Source organism: Chroicocephalus ridibundus, chromosome 4 (assembly GCF_963924245.1).
Source record: "Chroicocephalus ridibundus chromosome 4, bChrRid1.1, whole genome shotgun sequence".
Taxonomy (NCBI): Eukaryota; Metazoa; Chordata; class Aves; order Charadriiformes; family Laridae; genus Chroicocephalus; species Chroicocephalus ridibundus.
The window spans coordinates 80680294-80695066 of record NC_086287.1 but is presented as its reverse complement, the minus strand read 5'-3'; the positions used below and the strand labels follow the sequence as shown (position 1 = coordinate 80695066).

Below are 14773 nucleotides of genomic sequence, written 5' to 3'. Positions count from 1 at the left end.
GAAATCTGTCTCCTTCAGCTGTATATGTGGAATTAGGTGAAAAAAGAGCAAGCGGAAATGGACAATTGAGTGTGTTAGGTGGTAAAAGCAGTTGTTTTCAAACTCAGTTTTGTTCTAAAGTATAAATCGTCATATCAAGTTACTCAGGTTTTGAAGATCCGTAGTGTTGAAATTGCAGTCTGAGTTGCAAGAATAGCATGCAGGATAATGTTTCCTAGACTCGCTGGTACTTATGTATTTGTATTTGTTATGTACAGAAGTCGTAGTCAACAAAAATATAGAGACCTGCTGGAACAACAGGAGGGGCTGTCTGACAAAGGCGGTGTTTACAGTAAAGGAATGGGATTTATGCATGGAGCAATGAGTTGTACAATGGAAAGATTAGTGGCTGTTGGATAATAACTATTAGATTTGAGTCCTGAATGAAAGCTGAGTTGGTGTTATTATGGTAACGGTGATGTAGAATGTTTTCCTTGGTACCGTATGAAGCCATTAGTGAGAATTGCACTGCAACAAAATTAACTGTAAGGAGGCCTTTATATGTCAGGATTAATAAAAGGAGCGGTTATGTCTTGTGAAAGGAAACATTCTCTCTTCATCCATTCTGAGAATTACTGTTGCAGCACAGAACACTATTAATGTTATATTAAATAGATTAGATCAGTGATTTGTGTTGTTCTGTAATTGTTTAAATTCCTGGATCTTCAATTATTATGCATGCATTAATATGCAAAGGAAGACAGTTTCTTCATTGAAAGTAAATTAGAATTCAAAGAAAGGAAGCAACAGTGGGAAATTTCACAAAATATGGTGCAGAAGTTCTGAAGTTCAGTATACATTCCTACGTAATACAGACTATCACTTCAAATGTACTCTAGGCTTGTGGTTTTGGGGTGGGCAGAAATATCTTCACTGTATCTGTGTGTACGATGCTTTTCTTAATGGCAGCCTCAGGGCAGGGAGGCGCTGCCATAAAACTGCCACAGAACCTTAGAAACATCTGGATTGTTCAAGTATTATTCATTTCTCTGATATGTTTCACTAAAATATTGCTTAGGGCTCTCGGGGAAAATGGTAATGAGCCTTTTGCATCTGGATCAAATTCTGTGGGGAAATGACTCCCTGCTTACATTCTCCTTCTGTATACAGTCGCTAAAGTAAATGTGCAGTCTAGGCCTAGTACAAATGGTGTTTAAGTTCTTGAGTTTATTCATGCAAACAACTGGCAGCGTAGTCCGATTTAAAACAGTTTTGAGGCTTTGATATTTATATGGTCCCTATTACAATTCTCTTTTGTATAGAACATACACTTGTAGAGAAAACAGAAATTTTAAGGAAATCCTGCTAAGGAAACAATTGTATAGGTAAGAAATACAATCATACTATAAACAGAGGAAGGAAAGAGCTTTTGAATCCATAACTATTGCTTTACCTATGTGGTCCCTTCTTGATGATGCTTGAGTATATTGCAGTATTAAAAGTGTCAGGCTTAATTGGGTTTTATAGCCCTTCCTGATGAGTGTATCACATCTGTAGGTGTTTCAGAAAATGCTTAACAATTTGATCTTTGAATTACCTCATCCAACAAAAAGAGCAGAGCCCTGTGTAAGGATAGTATTTCAGGACAAAAGCCATAGAGGAAGTTGTTATACTGGAATTGAGGTGGTTTGTTTTGGTTTTTTGCTGAACAAGGACTGTATGTGCCGTGTGTCAAACTGGCTGTTGAACAAACAAGGGACATCAGTTTTGATGTGAATTAACCACCTGATCCTAGAGAAGGGTGTCCCTTGCCTGTGGTGGGGATTAGACCAAATGATTTTTAAAGATCCCTTCCAACCCAAACCATTCTATGATTAAGTAAAGCCATAATAGCCGTAAGAGACAAAAAATAAAAGTACAAAGTGTAATGTCAGAATATGCGCTGCATAGGCTGCAATGAAGGTGGGCTGTGCTGTGTTGGGGCAGTGGTTCCATCTGACAGCCTGGAAGGAGGTGGCACACCAGGCTGGATGCGTTAGGCATCCAGTGGAGCTGGTTTCCACGTGATTTCCATGTAGCAGCTTCTCCTGTTCCTGGTCAGCTGGTATTGAGGGTGGGTATGTGTGCGAGGATTGGGGTGTGGAGAGGGGAGGGCAGAGTTACAGAGCAGTCAGTTATGCTGGCCTTGTTGGATACTGGGAAATGAGATGTTACTGCCTGTAATGCAGGCTAGCTCTAAGTAATGCAGCTGTGTGGTAAAGCAATTTATGTAAATCTGGCCAATACTTTATTTGACAGAACTTAATTATTAGCGTCAGAAGTTAAGCATTTAAATCCTTGCAGAAGGAGACCACAGAGCGTGCAGTTGTAAGCGTAAGTAAAAAGAACAGTAGTTACTGAACTTTCAGCCTTTCCACATTCAGCTCCATATTCTATATAATACTACGTTAAACATGATCATCTCCTACAAATACTGTTATATACTATGCACAAATCTGATGAAAAGTGCAAAGTTCTAAATGAACTTTGTTTTTCTATTTGACCTAGTTTAAAATGCATTTAAGCAAGTGAGTCGCATCTCTATTATCAGTGCTCTGAATTTAATATCTTTGCTGAACAATTAGAATGTGTTTAGGCTTAATAATTAAATTTGATGACATATTATCTTCAATTTGACATGATTTTTGTGAAAGGTGGTATAAGTACACTTTTATGAACTTTCTGAGCATTTCTTTGAATATTTTATTTTTCTTTGTTACGATTTTTTAAAATTCCTGTGTCGAGAAACACTGATACAAATCCTAAATGAGATTTTCTTCTCTTAGATTGCAAAGAGCATGTCACAGAAGACACAAAAACAGAATCCATCAGTGACACAGCTGACCTGGCTCTGCCACCTGAAATGCCGATTTTAATTGATTTCCATGCTTTAAAAGATATCCTGGGGCCACCCATGTATGAAATGGAGGTAACATCCTCATTTGTTTCTGCTTGACTGCTGTTTCTGTCTGGTTTGACTGGTTGTCTATTTTATTGCTGTTCACTGAATTTATACAATATTAACTTTTAAAAAAATGTATTGGTAACAGGATTGTGTTTCCTTGTGTTCCACCAGGCGTTTTTTCACCTAAAGAAGTTTTTGGTTTGTTTTCATTCAGGGTACATAAATAACGTAATGGCATGACTTACTGTTAGCAAAGATGCCTGCAGCAATGCTTAAGATGGTGATGTTTTTTCAGTGTATAACAACTTTGCTTTTGTTTGGTGGATGTTTGGGGTGGACTTGGGAAAGAAGCCAGAAGTAGAACCCAGGAATCCTGTCTCGGAGGCAGGTGTGTTAAGGACTGTCCCATGTAGCTCCTTAAAGCCAGTCAGCATTTTTGAGTATTAAAACCATTTCAGTTTGCACCAGAAGTTCTCAGACATTCTTTAGATTAACATGACTCTTAGCTATTAAAAATGTTTTATGCTCAGTCAGTCACCTCCAGCTTCCCAGTACCAGCTCTGCTCCTCAGTAGGCATATTCCAGAATTTTCTCTTTCTCTCAGCTGTGTTTTGCTACATTCTATGAAAATGCCATCAATTAAAGTAGTTTGTTAGTTTGGGTTTCTCTTTTCAGCATTTACATGGCAGTTATTCTCTCTGCTTTACTTCAGGTCCAGGTGAAGTGACCGAGTGTAAGTAGTATATATCACTATGACAGGAAACCAGTTGCTGATGGAACGCTAAATGCTTCCGTCTTTATCCTGGAGAAAAGATCTGTAAACCAGTAAGTTATGGAGAAAACAGAAATGAAGGGAAAACTTGCGGAAGAGAGAAAATTCAAACTTTTAAGAACTTTCCTGAGATAATTCTTCTCTCCTAGATGAGAGAACGAGACTCCAATGAGATTTGGAAGATAAAAAGGGAACAAGATGTGCAGGCAAAGCAGGAAGAAATAAATGAGTTTTTAGACCTGAACTGAGGTTTTTGGATATGAAGATTTTTATCATGGAAGACATTCTTAATGAAGAAACGGAAATGAGGAAACAAGTTGCAAGAAGACAGCATTCTACTGATTGTGTAGGGGATGATGATGGTAGCAGTGGAAGCTGGGGGGAATGGGAGGCAAGGAAGAGGGAGGTGATCAAGAGACCAGTACCTTATGACTCTCTTGGCTGAGGTTTTTCACATTGGTCATTTGTGTTCTGATTTATTTCTTTTTACTTTCAGAAATTAGAAGAGATTGCTCCTCAGGCAAATCACTTTATTTTAAGCAACTTAAGTTCTTTCTTTTCATCCCTCAGAAGCCTCTATGCCCAATAATAAAATCACATAAGACAGTTTAAGGCCATTTTAATTAAGAAGGTGGTGTGGATATACTTTAGCTTGATTTGGAATGACCAGCCACCAGACCATTTGTAATACTCCAGTGGAAATTTCTACTAGTCTGTCTATCTCTTTCTCACTACCTGACTTTTAGAAACAATTACTGAAAAATAGCGTGTGGATTTTTTTCAGAGAAATAACATTCTACCTGAATTTTCATTTCGAAATATGTTAAATACTTCAGACACCTGGTCTTTGGCATTAAAGCACTACAGGATCATTTGGCTTTTTAGTGCTTGAATTACAGAGGCACGTAAACCCATTGTAGTAAATTGAACTGAATTTTTCTGCTATTTTGGCCTTTTTCTGCAGGAGTAAGTAGTGCAAGTGTGGTTCTTAATTCCAAATATACAAATACATGAGTGCTAGGTTGGGGGGTTTTTTTGCATGAAGAGTTGCCATGAATATGCATATAAGCATTGGATGGATCCGCTGGCCTCTATAAGCTGCAATAAGACTGACTGAAGCTTTTGACCTGCGTATCAAAGGTTTTTTAAATGCTTCCATATTTAGCAGGCAAATTAAGCAGTGCATAAATAGAACTAGAGATGAATCCACACAGCATCAATTCCCTGAGCAGCTCAGGATTTATTTTCATGTACTATTTGCTGTATTTATTAATGAGTAAATATTTCTCAGTACATGCTTTATGGTTCTTCCCATGTAAATTGCCCAGATAGCCACGTAACTCCTGCTTTAATGGATTTTCCCAGCTGACCTATTATTCCTTTGAATTTTCTCAAGTGCCCCCAAGATTCTTTCAGATGAAGAGTATAGCTCCTGTCTCAGTGACAGGCGTTTCAGATTGGCTGCTGGTGTTTTTTTCTGGTTTTGTAGTCTGCAGCGTGTCTCTCTCTCTAGCCTTTAAAGCTTCACCTTTGACCTGCATTTTGCCATTTACAATTAGTTGAAATAAAGATACAATGGAGGCAGCCACCGTGTCAGTACTTGGATGACACTGAGCAAATAGAACTGAAAACATGGCATGACTTAATTGATCTGTGGTCCTTCAGGGAATACCTTAAAATAAGTGATCCATCTTTCAGCTTTCCAGTGCATTGCTTGTATATTTTCTGCAGGTCTCCCAACAGAAAGGCATGACAGAATACTTGGCTCGTACTTGCAGGATTAATTCATTTATCAGAAATAAATAATCTTGTGTGTCACCCTACAGAACAAACGTTGGAATAAATCACATAGTAAGGCTTTGGAAGAATAATCTTGACAGTAGTTTGAACTGTAAAAGATTTAATGAAATGTTTCAGCATAGCACGCTTTTGGGAGAAAGGGTTTATGACATATCCAGAGTGTTTATAATGAAGTATTTCTCTTTTGACTTGGATTTTAGCTTTTCTTTCTTTCTTTCTTTCAACCCTTAATTCTGATCACTTAACAAAACATTATTGGCACCACAAGCGAGCCCATCGGAATTAGTCTGTATCCTCATAATGTGAGTTAAGCTGAAGTGACAGAAGCTCTAGGTCAGTGAAATTACCTAGACTAGGAAATCAAAGTGCAGATGCCATAAAAGAATAACTCTGTTTCGTGGGACATACGCAATTCCAACGAAGGAAGCAAAACCTGTACAAAGCGCAGGTTTAGATAGGCATTTTTATCTAAGAAATATCAGTCTTGTGGTGGTATTTCTGTGAAATCCTCTTCCCTTAGAGGGGAGCTGCAGTGGTTTGCTGGGGAAGGTTTATACCAAACAAGGTTTATACCATCAGGCTGGGAGAACTTGTGGAAGGATAACAAAGATCCTAAAGGCCAGCAAGTAACTTAGGGCTGGTTCTCATCTGCCCATTACAAATCAGTGACTTAATAGCCTTTTGTCAATTATGCTGACTTATAAAGTAACTCCAAAACTGCAGACTTGTGGATGATGTCTCTTTTCCTTTGTCTTGGAATAACCTTAAATATTTGAAAATAAATAACTGCTCTAAATGTTAAGACTTTAATTTTGCGGTGTCCAGGCAGCTAAAATATATCTGGCAATATGTTCATCTTTTGAGATTACAGCTAAACTGTAGCTGGGTAGGTCTCATCTACAAAAATTTTCGAAAACCAAGACTGTTTATGTAGGTCAGTGGCCTCTTCTTCCATTATCTGACAGACATGACCGGTCATCAGCTGATTCTAATGGTCATTTTTAATTGAAATTGTTTAAAAAGTGTAAGCTAGGATTTTTTCTAATTTAAATTCCTCTAACTTTTTGTGAGAATAAAATATTCAGAGGTGCCAGAGTCTTGTGGAGCTCACAGTAACACTTCATAGGTACATTTAATGTAATATAAGGAACTGCTCCTCCAAGTGTTGTATGGGGTTTTGTGTGTGTGTGTTTTCAGGGATTTTCAAGGGTCTTTTCTGAAGACATGTATCATGCCTGTCACCACGCATCGGTTAAGGTGCAGGAGAGGAGGTTGCAGTAGAGGTGGTACACTCTCTAGTAGTGCAGCGAGAGAAGTTGCTGGCCTCTGAGGCTGCCAGTTTACTGTGAAGAACGGTGGCTGAAAGGTGATTAATGCTTACTACACACCTAGTTTCTCTTACCAGATCTCAACTCACTTGTGAAAGTAGGAGGAGGTTCCTGCCTAGTCTGAGGCTAGAGCAAGGAGTTTGTACTGATGCCAGATAAATGACGAGTGTTTAGAACCATTTGATGTTTGATCTTCAGTCACGTTTGCTGTTTTCTGCCCCTGAGCTCTCAAACAGTGGAATTAATCTGTAAACTGGTTTGAGTTGATATACAGTTAGAAACAGTGCTAACATTCAGTCCAAAAAAAGGACAAGAAAACAAAAAAACCGGAGCCAGCAACCCTGTTGATATCTGCTTTGGGATGGGCGAGGGTACGAACAGTTACTTTTGTTCGTTATACCTGAAATGCGTAAAACCATGACAGCCTGCCAAAATGCATGATTGTCTCAAGTGTAAAGGAGAATGCTTCAGTGTTGTTGGATTGCAGTTTAACCAAGATGAATTGATTTTTGTCAACCTGAGTTACTAAGCAATTACAAAGCTAATCAGAGTAAGTCACTGTAACTAATAAAATACAGGGAATGGATATAGAAACTTAACAAAAATGAAAATGTTTGATAAGGTAAAATGCTTGATAAGATAAAATATCTATTACATACAATTTTCTTAAATGCTAGGAGAAGAAACAGCCATTGTAGCTAAATAATGCTAATAAAAGCAAATGGCATGATGTTGTTCAAAATATGTAAGTAACTGTGAGCCACAAGAGAACGAAGGAGAGGGGCTGCGTGGCTGCCTTTGCTGTACCGGGAGATAAGTGCAGTCACTGGCTGCCTCCCTCCCACCGGCTCTGCTGCTTCTCTCGCCTGACACCCGGGGTCTGGTTTGCACCAGCAGTCCCTGGGTCAGTGTGGCTTTGCTACAGTCAGACTTGGGCTAATTTCCCTCAAACCAAGAAATAGTGATCCTCAGGGAAGGTCACATTTCAAATCTTAGTCATCAAACTTAGAAGACAGCACTTGATAGTTCAGTATAGCATTTGACAAAGCATATAATACAAAATCAGAAATTATAACAAGAAGCATGTATGTTTAATTTATTCTTGTAGGACTTCAAATGCCGCCTTTTTTTTTTTTCTTCACCAATTCTCCTGCATGACCAAGTTGTTCCTGTCATATATCTGAGTTGCCTACAGCTACAAGTAGCACAACTTGTGTATTTGTAAATGAGCTTATTTTTTTTAAAATATGCATCTCTTTTGGCCAGTAATCAGAGGTACCAGCTGTAGAGTGAATAGCTGTTCACTCTTATTGCATAAAGGAAGCTGTTTTCTATTTGTGACACAGGAAAGAGAAACCTGAACGTTAATAGTTTTATGGTCTTGATTTTGATTCTTTTATGATGGGGATGGATTTAAGCCTAATACTAAAATATTAATGTTTGGCTCCTATTGAGAAGGAGAGCTCTTGTTCTGGTAACTTGATGGAAGGCGAGATTGTTCTGCTCAGGTAGTCCACTGCTGCGGTTTGGCTTAGAAAGCTTTAGCCCCAGGTACTACCTGGGGACTTGCAGCAGCGTTTCTGGTGGACTTATAGAGAGGCATTTTAGTAAGGGACTAGGATACATAATACCTTACTACCTTTGGAGCTCACAAATGGCAGTATTTCTAGTACAGCCAGCTCACAGCGGGGCCGTACGGGTATTTCTGCCTCTGGACCAAAGGTGTGCGGCTGGACAGGCTGCTGCACAGATTCCTCTGACCTTGCAGCTGGGCTGGTGGTTAAAAGCAAGTCAACTTTGTGTATACAGAGCTTTGCCTTTTCAGCGTCTGTACAAAGTCTGAGCAGTTCACTTCGCTGCTGGCTCTTGGAAGGCAGCAAAACGAAAGCATTCAGATTATGGCGAGTTGTGTAGTGCAGAATGAGTTGATGCTAGCGGGGAAAAAAAAACAGTTTATTGCTCTGGATTTGCAATTAGTATAAAATGGACTGTTAAATGTGCTTAGAAGTGACAAAAATAGTTTGAGAAATTTTAACCTAACTAGAACTGCAGATATCAGAATTGGAATTCTTTTACTATAGTTCTGTTTTGAGGTTCCTTTGGCTTGTTTTCTACCCAAGAAATGAAACATTTCTTTAAATTCTCTAAACAATTTAATGAAGAATTCATCCCTTTCAGACTCAATTCTGCATTTCAGTAAAAGACAAGATTATTTTAAAAGGGGCCTATTCCTTTATTTTACAAAGGAATATTTGTCTTTTGCTCTAGGCACTGCCTGACACAGTAAAAATTCATCCAGTTTCTTTTCTGCCTTGTAATAAATACATAACTTGGTAGTTCAGAAGGTGCTGATTAGGTGGATGATCTCTCGTCAGGGTTTCTTCAACTCCTTGAAGCTCAGGAAAACAAAAGGACTTTCTGTATATTCTAAAAGAATCTCTCAGACGAAGGAAAAAAAACCCAAACAAACCAACAAACTGGAACTTTAATGGAATACACGCTGCGTCTCTTTCCTTCTCTTAACACAGGGGGCTGGGGTTCAGACCCCCATTGTTCTCATCAGTGCCGGGGCACAGGCAGACTTGTAGGTTGGCAGGTCAGAGTCTTGTGTGGGGTAGAGGTTGCTTAACTGTGTGTAGTTACTAATAGAGTCAGTCCGACTTCCCATGTCTTTCATATCTAGCCTGCCAGCAGCCCTGTCGGTAGACTCCTGTTTTCATTATTCAAAATTATTTATAAATGTTTGCAATGAAGAAGATCCATGTGTTGTCTGACAGTAGTTCAGGCAATGAAACCACCTTTAAGAGGCTTTTAGGTAATATTTGGGAGCACTATTGGCTTTTTTATACAAGTAAGAGAGTCAGGGCAAATATACCTCTAGCAGATGGACTAAGTCATACAAGCATTCAGTCAGGATTGACTAAATACTTGAAGTCCTTTGAAGTGAGGAGAAAGATTCTCATTGAGCTTTTGGAGATGGGGAAGGTTTCAAGAATGATACCCCAGATGTTTGCCATTGCTTTAAGCTGAGCAGCCACATCCTAGTCTGTAATTAATGTTTACACATAATGTAGAATTGCTGCTGCATTAAGAGAAAAAAAAAAAAAAAGGAGATGAGACACTTGAGCTTAACTGTGGTGTTTTAATGGGTACGGTTGTTTTGAAGGCAACTATCAAATTTTTTTTGTGATAGCGTTGTTATGACTGTTCCCTAAACTGTTTCTTGTGTTATTTTCCTTCAGGTGTCTGAACGCTTAAGCCAGCCAGGAGTAGCCATAGGCTTGGCCTGGACTCCCTTAGGGGGAGAGATCATGTTTGTGGAAGCCAGTCGCATGGATGGAGAAGGTCAGCTTACTTTGACTGGTCAACTGGGAGACGTTATGAAGGAGTCGGCGCATCTTGCAATCAGCTGGTTGCGCAGCAATGCGAAGAGATACCAGTTAACCAACGGTAGGTTGGGAAAAAGTAACAACGCGTAGCTGTATTGTATCACAGAGATTGTATGCATCCATTCGCCTCTTACTGCTGGGATGCATTATGCAAGAAGCGTTAATATTGCATGGAAATTAAATGTCCTAAACCTTGACATTTTAACATTGCTGAGTAACAGTGGAAGTTACTCATGCTCATTATGGTAATGTATTGTGTTAACAGAGAAAGGCTTTTCCAGCAATCAGTGCTACACTGAGGATGAAATCAGCTCTGGAGTTCCTTTTTGTAGTTCTTTTCCCGATTCCTGCCCAGCTGAGGTGTTAGTGGCCTGGCAAACAGGGGAGTCCGGGCAGAACCTGAGTTGTCACTGCACATTGGCCCTCCCTGCAAAGCCTGGAAGGCTGCGGGCAGCCCCTGCGCCAAGGTGCTTCTCCTTAGTTGGGGCAGACGCTGCCTCTCACTCATTTTTACCTTCAAGCTTTCCAGCCGTCCCTTTGTGATGTGGATATAGATACACAAGTCTGTAGTTTTCTTCTAAAACTGACACAGTTTCTGTTAAATGTAGGTTTCCATAGTCTTAGTATTTTGAGAATTAGTTGGGTTTGTGTGGCAGCTGGTGAACTGCAGCGCAACAGGATTCAGCCAAGAAATTTTTAACTGTTCTTTTTTGTTTGAACCTCCCAAGAGTTCTGGAAATGTGCTTTCTAGGTTGATCATTCACTGAACAGTCAAATAATTGTCCATATCCTTATTTATGGAAGCTTAGATAGGTTAAAAACCCTAAATTGGATCAATGTATGAAATGCAACTGGCATTAACTGTATATACATTTCCCTCTCTGGCTTACACTGTTACATCCTACAGGTTAAGTACAGTGAAAAGATATAAATGATGGATTTACTTTATAATACAGGCTAATCCCGTGTTTCTGTGCAGTGCTGATTTTGTGTATGTTCATTGAAAATTGACATTATGGTTTGGGACATAAAAAACCCTAAAAATTCTATGTAGGAATCCCTTGCTTTCTACATTATCCCAACTCTGGATTTCCCAGCACGTGCAAATGTGGAGCTTATTGGTTAACTTGTTATGGTTTTGCCTGGAAACTGGTTGTAGGAAAGCCTGTTGGGTTTTATTTTTCTTTGGGTTTTTTTAGGGCTGCTGCAACATAGTGGTGTTTTTTCAGCCTACTGTTAAAAAATTACGCTAAGATTTAGTTCTCTGGTGGGTTTTTAGCATAAAGACCAGGAACAAAATGGGTTTAGGTTTTTCACATTCAAACCATTCTTTTTTTCCTTAAGCTTCTGGAAGTTTTGATCTCCTTGACAACACTGACATCCATCTGCACTTCCCAGCTGGAGCTGTCACAAAAGATGGACCATCTGCTGGCGTTACCATAGTAACCTGTCTTGCTTCACTCTTCAGTGGGCGGCTGGTGTGTTCAGATGTAGCCATGACAGGAGAAATTACACTAAGAGGCCTTGTTCTTCCAGTAAGTATCATTTGAGAAAAGAGCTAAGTTGTATTAATTCTCTATATTCTGGATATGAAATCTGTTTATAGGCATTTACAAAAGCAAAGCCTTGCAGGATCATTCCTGAGCAGCAGTCCAGGCTCTTCTGTGGCAGGTGTAAGAGGCTGCTGTAGCGCTGCACCGCTCCTCTGTCTGCTTTGCATTTAATAATAAAGCTGGCCTTGATACTGGCTTCAGGGAAAGCACATTAAGATATGTAGTTAGAAAGGAAACCTAGAAATCTTAAAATTCAAGATGATTCCAAAATACGTATTGCAATTTCTAAATGTCCTTCCTCAAACTATTCCTACAGAAGTATCTCCAGTTTCCTTGAAAAGTTGTTTCGTAAAGCTCTGACAGTAATTGCGTATAGGTGACTCCTGAAGCCATCTCTATACATGTAATTTTAGATTCTTAAATTTTGTTCTGTGTATACAGTTCAGCTGAATGGTGTCCCATAAAGCCTTTTCAAAGCACGAGGGCAAAGGGAAGTTTTCAAACAGTGATTAAGCAGATATGGTTTTATCGTCTCATGACAAATGATGGACAAAGTAAGGATGAAGCTGGAAAAGAGTATTTTGTTTCGTGCCATAGAGAGTAAAGCAGAGACGAGACGCTCAGGTAGCAGACCAGAAGGCTCTCTGAACTGGTGTTCTGGCCGCAGTTGGACTGAGAAGATTGCCTCTTGTTCAAGGCTCTAGTGAAAAAATAAACACTGCATTAACCCTGATCTAGTGCGCGTTTGCTTAGCTTGCCAAATAAATTGCCTTTATTGCACCAGTGACCAAATTTTGCTTATTGTTTAAGGTGAGTGCAAAGATTAGGTATCTGTAAATGCTAAACCAGGTTGACCTTCTTTCTGAAGGGTGTCTAGAATCTTACTATTAGTAACTTCATAGGAGCGTGCCGTCAACTGCCTCTGCTGCCTGAAAGCAAGCAATGGGTCCGTAGCGTTGTCCAGACTGGAGCGATCACCGTGAGGACTCAGGGTTCGCTACTGCCTCTCTTTAGAGCAGCCTCAATGGTGCCTTCTGTGCTGTAATACAAGGCTTTCCTTTCCTCTAAAGCATCCCAAATTACAGGTTTCTTCTGTGAGACGGTCTTTAAATAGGATTAGAAAAGAGTTCAAGGGGAAGAAGCTACAGCTGTGACAAAGAAAAACGAATAATTTAAACCCCCTCTTTACATCTCATTACAAACTTGAAGTGATGCCTGTTTGTCTAGCACAAAGCCACGGGGCAGTTCTGGAGCACAGGTCTGCTTTTCCGTGCGCTTTCTGTTGCGCAGTTCTATTTATCGTGTGGCATTGCATCCTTAAGACTGTTCTCCCCTAAACCTAATACTGCCTTTATCTTGAAAATCCTCTGCTCTAAGGTAGGTGCAGGATTTCAGCATGCCATACGAAAAATCTGAGTTAAGGCCATCTTTCTTAAGAAAAAAATTCCTGAAAATTAATTACTTTTCCAATATTGATACTCTTGTGTTTGCATTCCTATATTTGTTATTTTTTTCCTCGTTATTAACTGTTACAGAAAGGGTAGTGTAGTATATTAACATATTTCCCTCATTAAGCATGTAATAAGATAAAACTACTGCTGCATTTTTAATTGCTTTCCTAAATGACTGGGGGAAGGAGAACCTTTCATTAAAATTTAACTCCTGATGTGATTTGTTACACTAATTACTCTATTAGATTAGTGTCGTGGGTTTTTTTAACATATATTTTTTTCTCCTGATTAGGTTGGGGGAATTAAAGACAAAGTCCTGGCAGCACACCGAGCTGGACTGAAGAGAATTATCATTCCTCAAAGAAATGAAAAAGATCTTGAGGAAATTGCAGTGAACGTGCGGCAAGACTTGACGTTTGTTCTGGCAAGCTGTCTCGATGAAGTTCTTAATGCAGCTTTCGATGGAGGATTTGCCGTTAAGCCCAGAGTTGAGCGCTTGAATAGTAAACTTTAAGCAGACAGGCCAAGATTAGGACTGTATCAAACTTAGCTGATATTAATTGATCTCTATTATGTATGAATCAAGTACAACTATGAGCTGAACTTGATTGTTTAAATGTGGGTGTAAATGCAATCAAAATAAAAACTTTACTTCAGCAGTTAACACCCTGAAACCACACCTTATGGGCATTTGCTGCTTTTTACTATTATCAGCAAAGAATCTTGAAAAAACTACCCCTTTCCTGGTAGATTGAAGCCTGAGAAAGCTGAAACTGTTGAGAACCAATTCCTTAGCTTATCTGGCATGTATGTATGTATGTAAATGTCAGGGGCTGATTACATCTTTAAAGAGGACACACCCACAAACGGAATAATAACGCAATTCTGTGAGCGATATTCAAAGAACGCAAACTGCAGCAAATGCAGCACAGCAAGAGTCTAATAGACGGGCTTGTTACCGAAAAGCAAACTCATTTAGCGCAAGAGTTTACTTGTTTAGGAGATAATGTACTAAGGAGCAGTAAGTAGCACCCCAGGAAAAGTGAGGGTTTTGAAATCTAAAAAATATGCTTAAGGGATTTGATCAGAAGCAATATGGGCTAAATTAAGTTAGTAGGTCCTTTCGACACGCACCTCTAGTTTGTAGCAAGGTCAATGCAGACGTCATTTTCCAAACCTGAATACAGGAAGCAACTCAAGAACTGACAGGTACGGATTCTTGTGTCGGAAGGGAGATAAGGCACCGACGCTCACGTATGCAGAGTGGTACTCGCAGCACCAGAAGCAGGCGGAGCACACTTGGAGACTTTATGAAAAAGCCTGGTAACGTTTTGGAGGTACAAAGTACATGTCCTTCGTTCTTACCTGACACAAATCAATGTGACTCTGGGATGCCTACATTCAGCGTTTAGCCTACAAAAATTAAATCCATTTAAACAATGCCAAGAAAATATTGGATCAGTACATTGCATTAGTACTGCATACTGTGAATACTTTAAAAAAGTCTGTCAGTATCCCATCGCAGTTGATAGCTTTGTCTCTCACCTTCCCTTGAAT

At 39.4% G+C, this 14773-nt stretch overlaps 1 protein-coding gene across 1 annotated transcript in view; it reads left to right on the top strand.

Annotated features, from left to right (window-relative positions):
• The window catches only part of LONP2 (lon peptidase 2, peroxisomal), a 47068-nt gene extending 32456 nt beyond the window's left edge, over nucleotides 1–14612 (top strand). The window contains exons 12-15 of the mRNA XM_063334426.1: nucleotides 2805–2947; nucleotides 10066–10273; nucleotides 11557–11747; nucleotides 13509–14612. Coding sequence (XP_063190496.1) covers nucleotides 2805–2947; nucleotides 10066–10273; nucleotides 11557–11747; nucleotides 13509–13730 — 764 coding nt within the window. The 3' untranslated portion in view covers nucleotides 13731–14612. The remainder of the gene's footprint in view (nucleotides 1–2804; nucleotides 2948–10065; nucleotides 10274–11556; nucleotides 11748–13508) is intronic.
• Nucleotides 14613–14773: the final 161 nt, after the last annotated feature.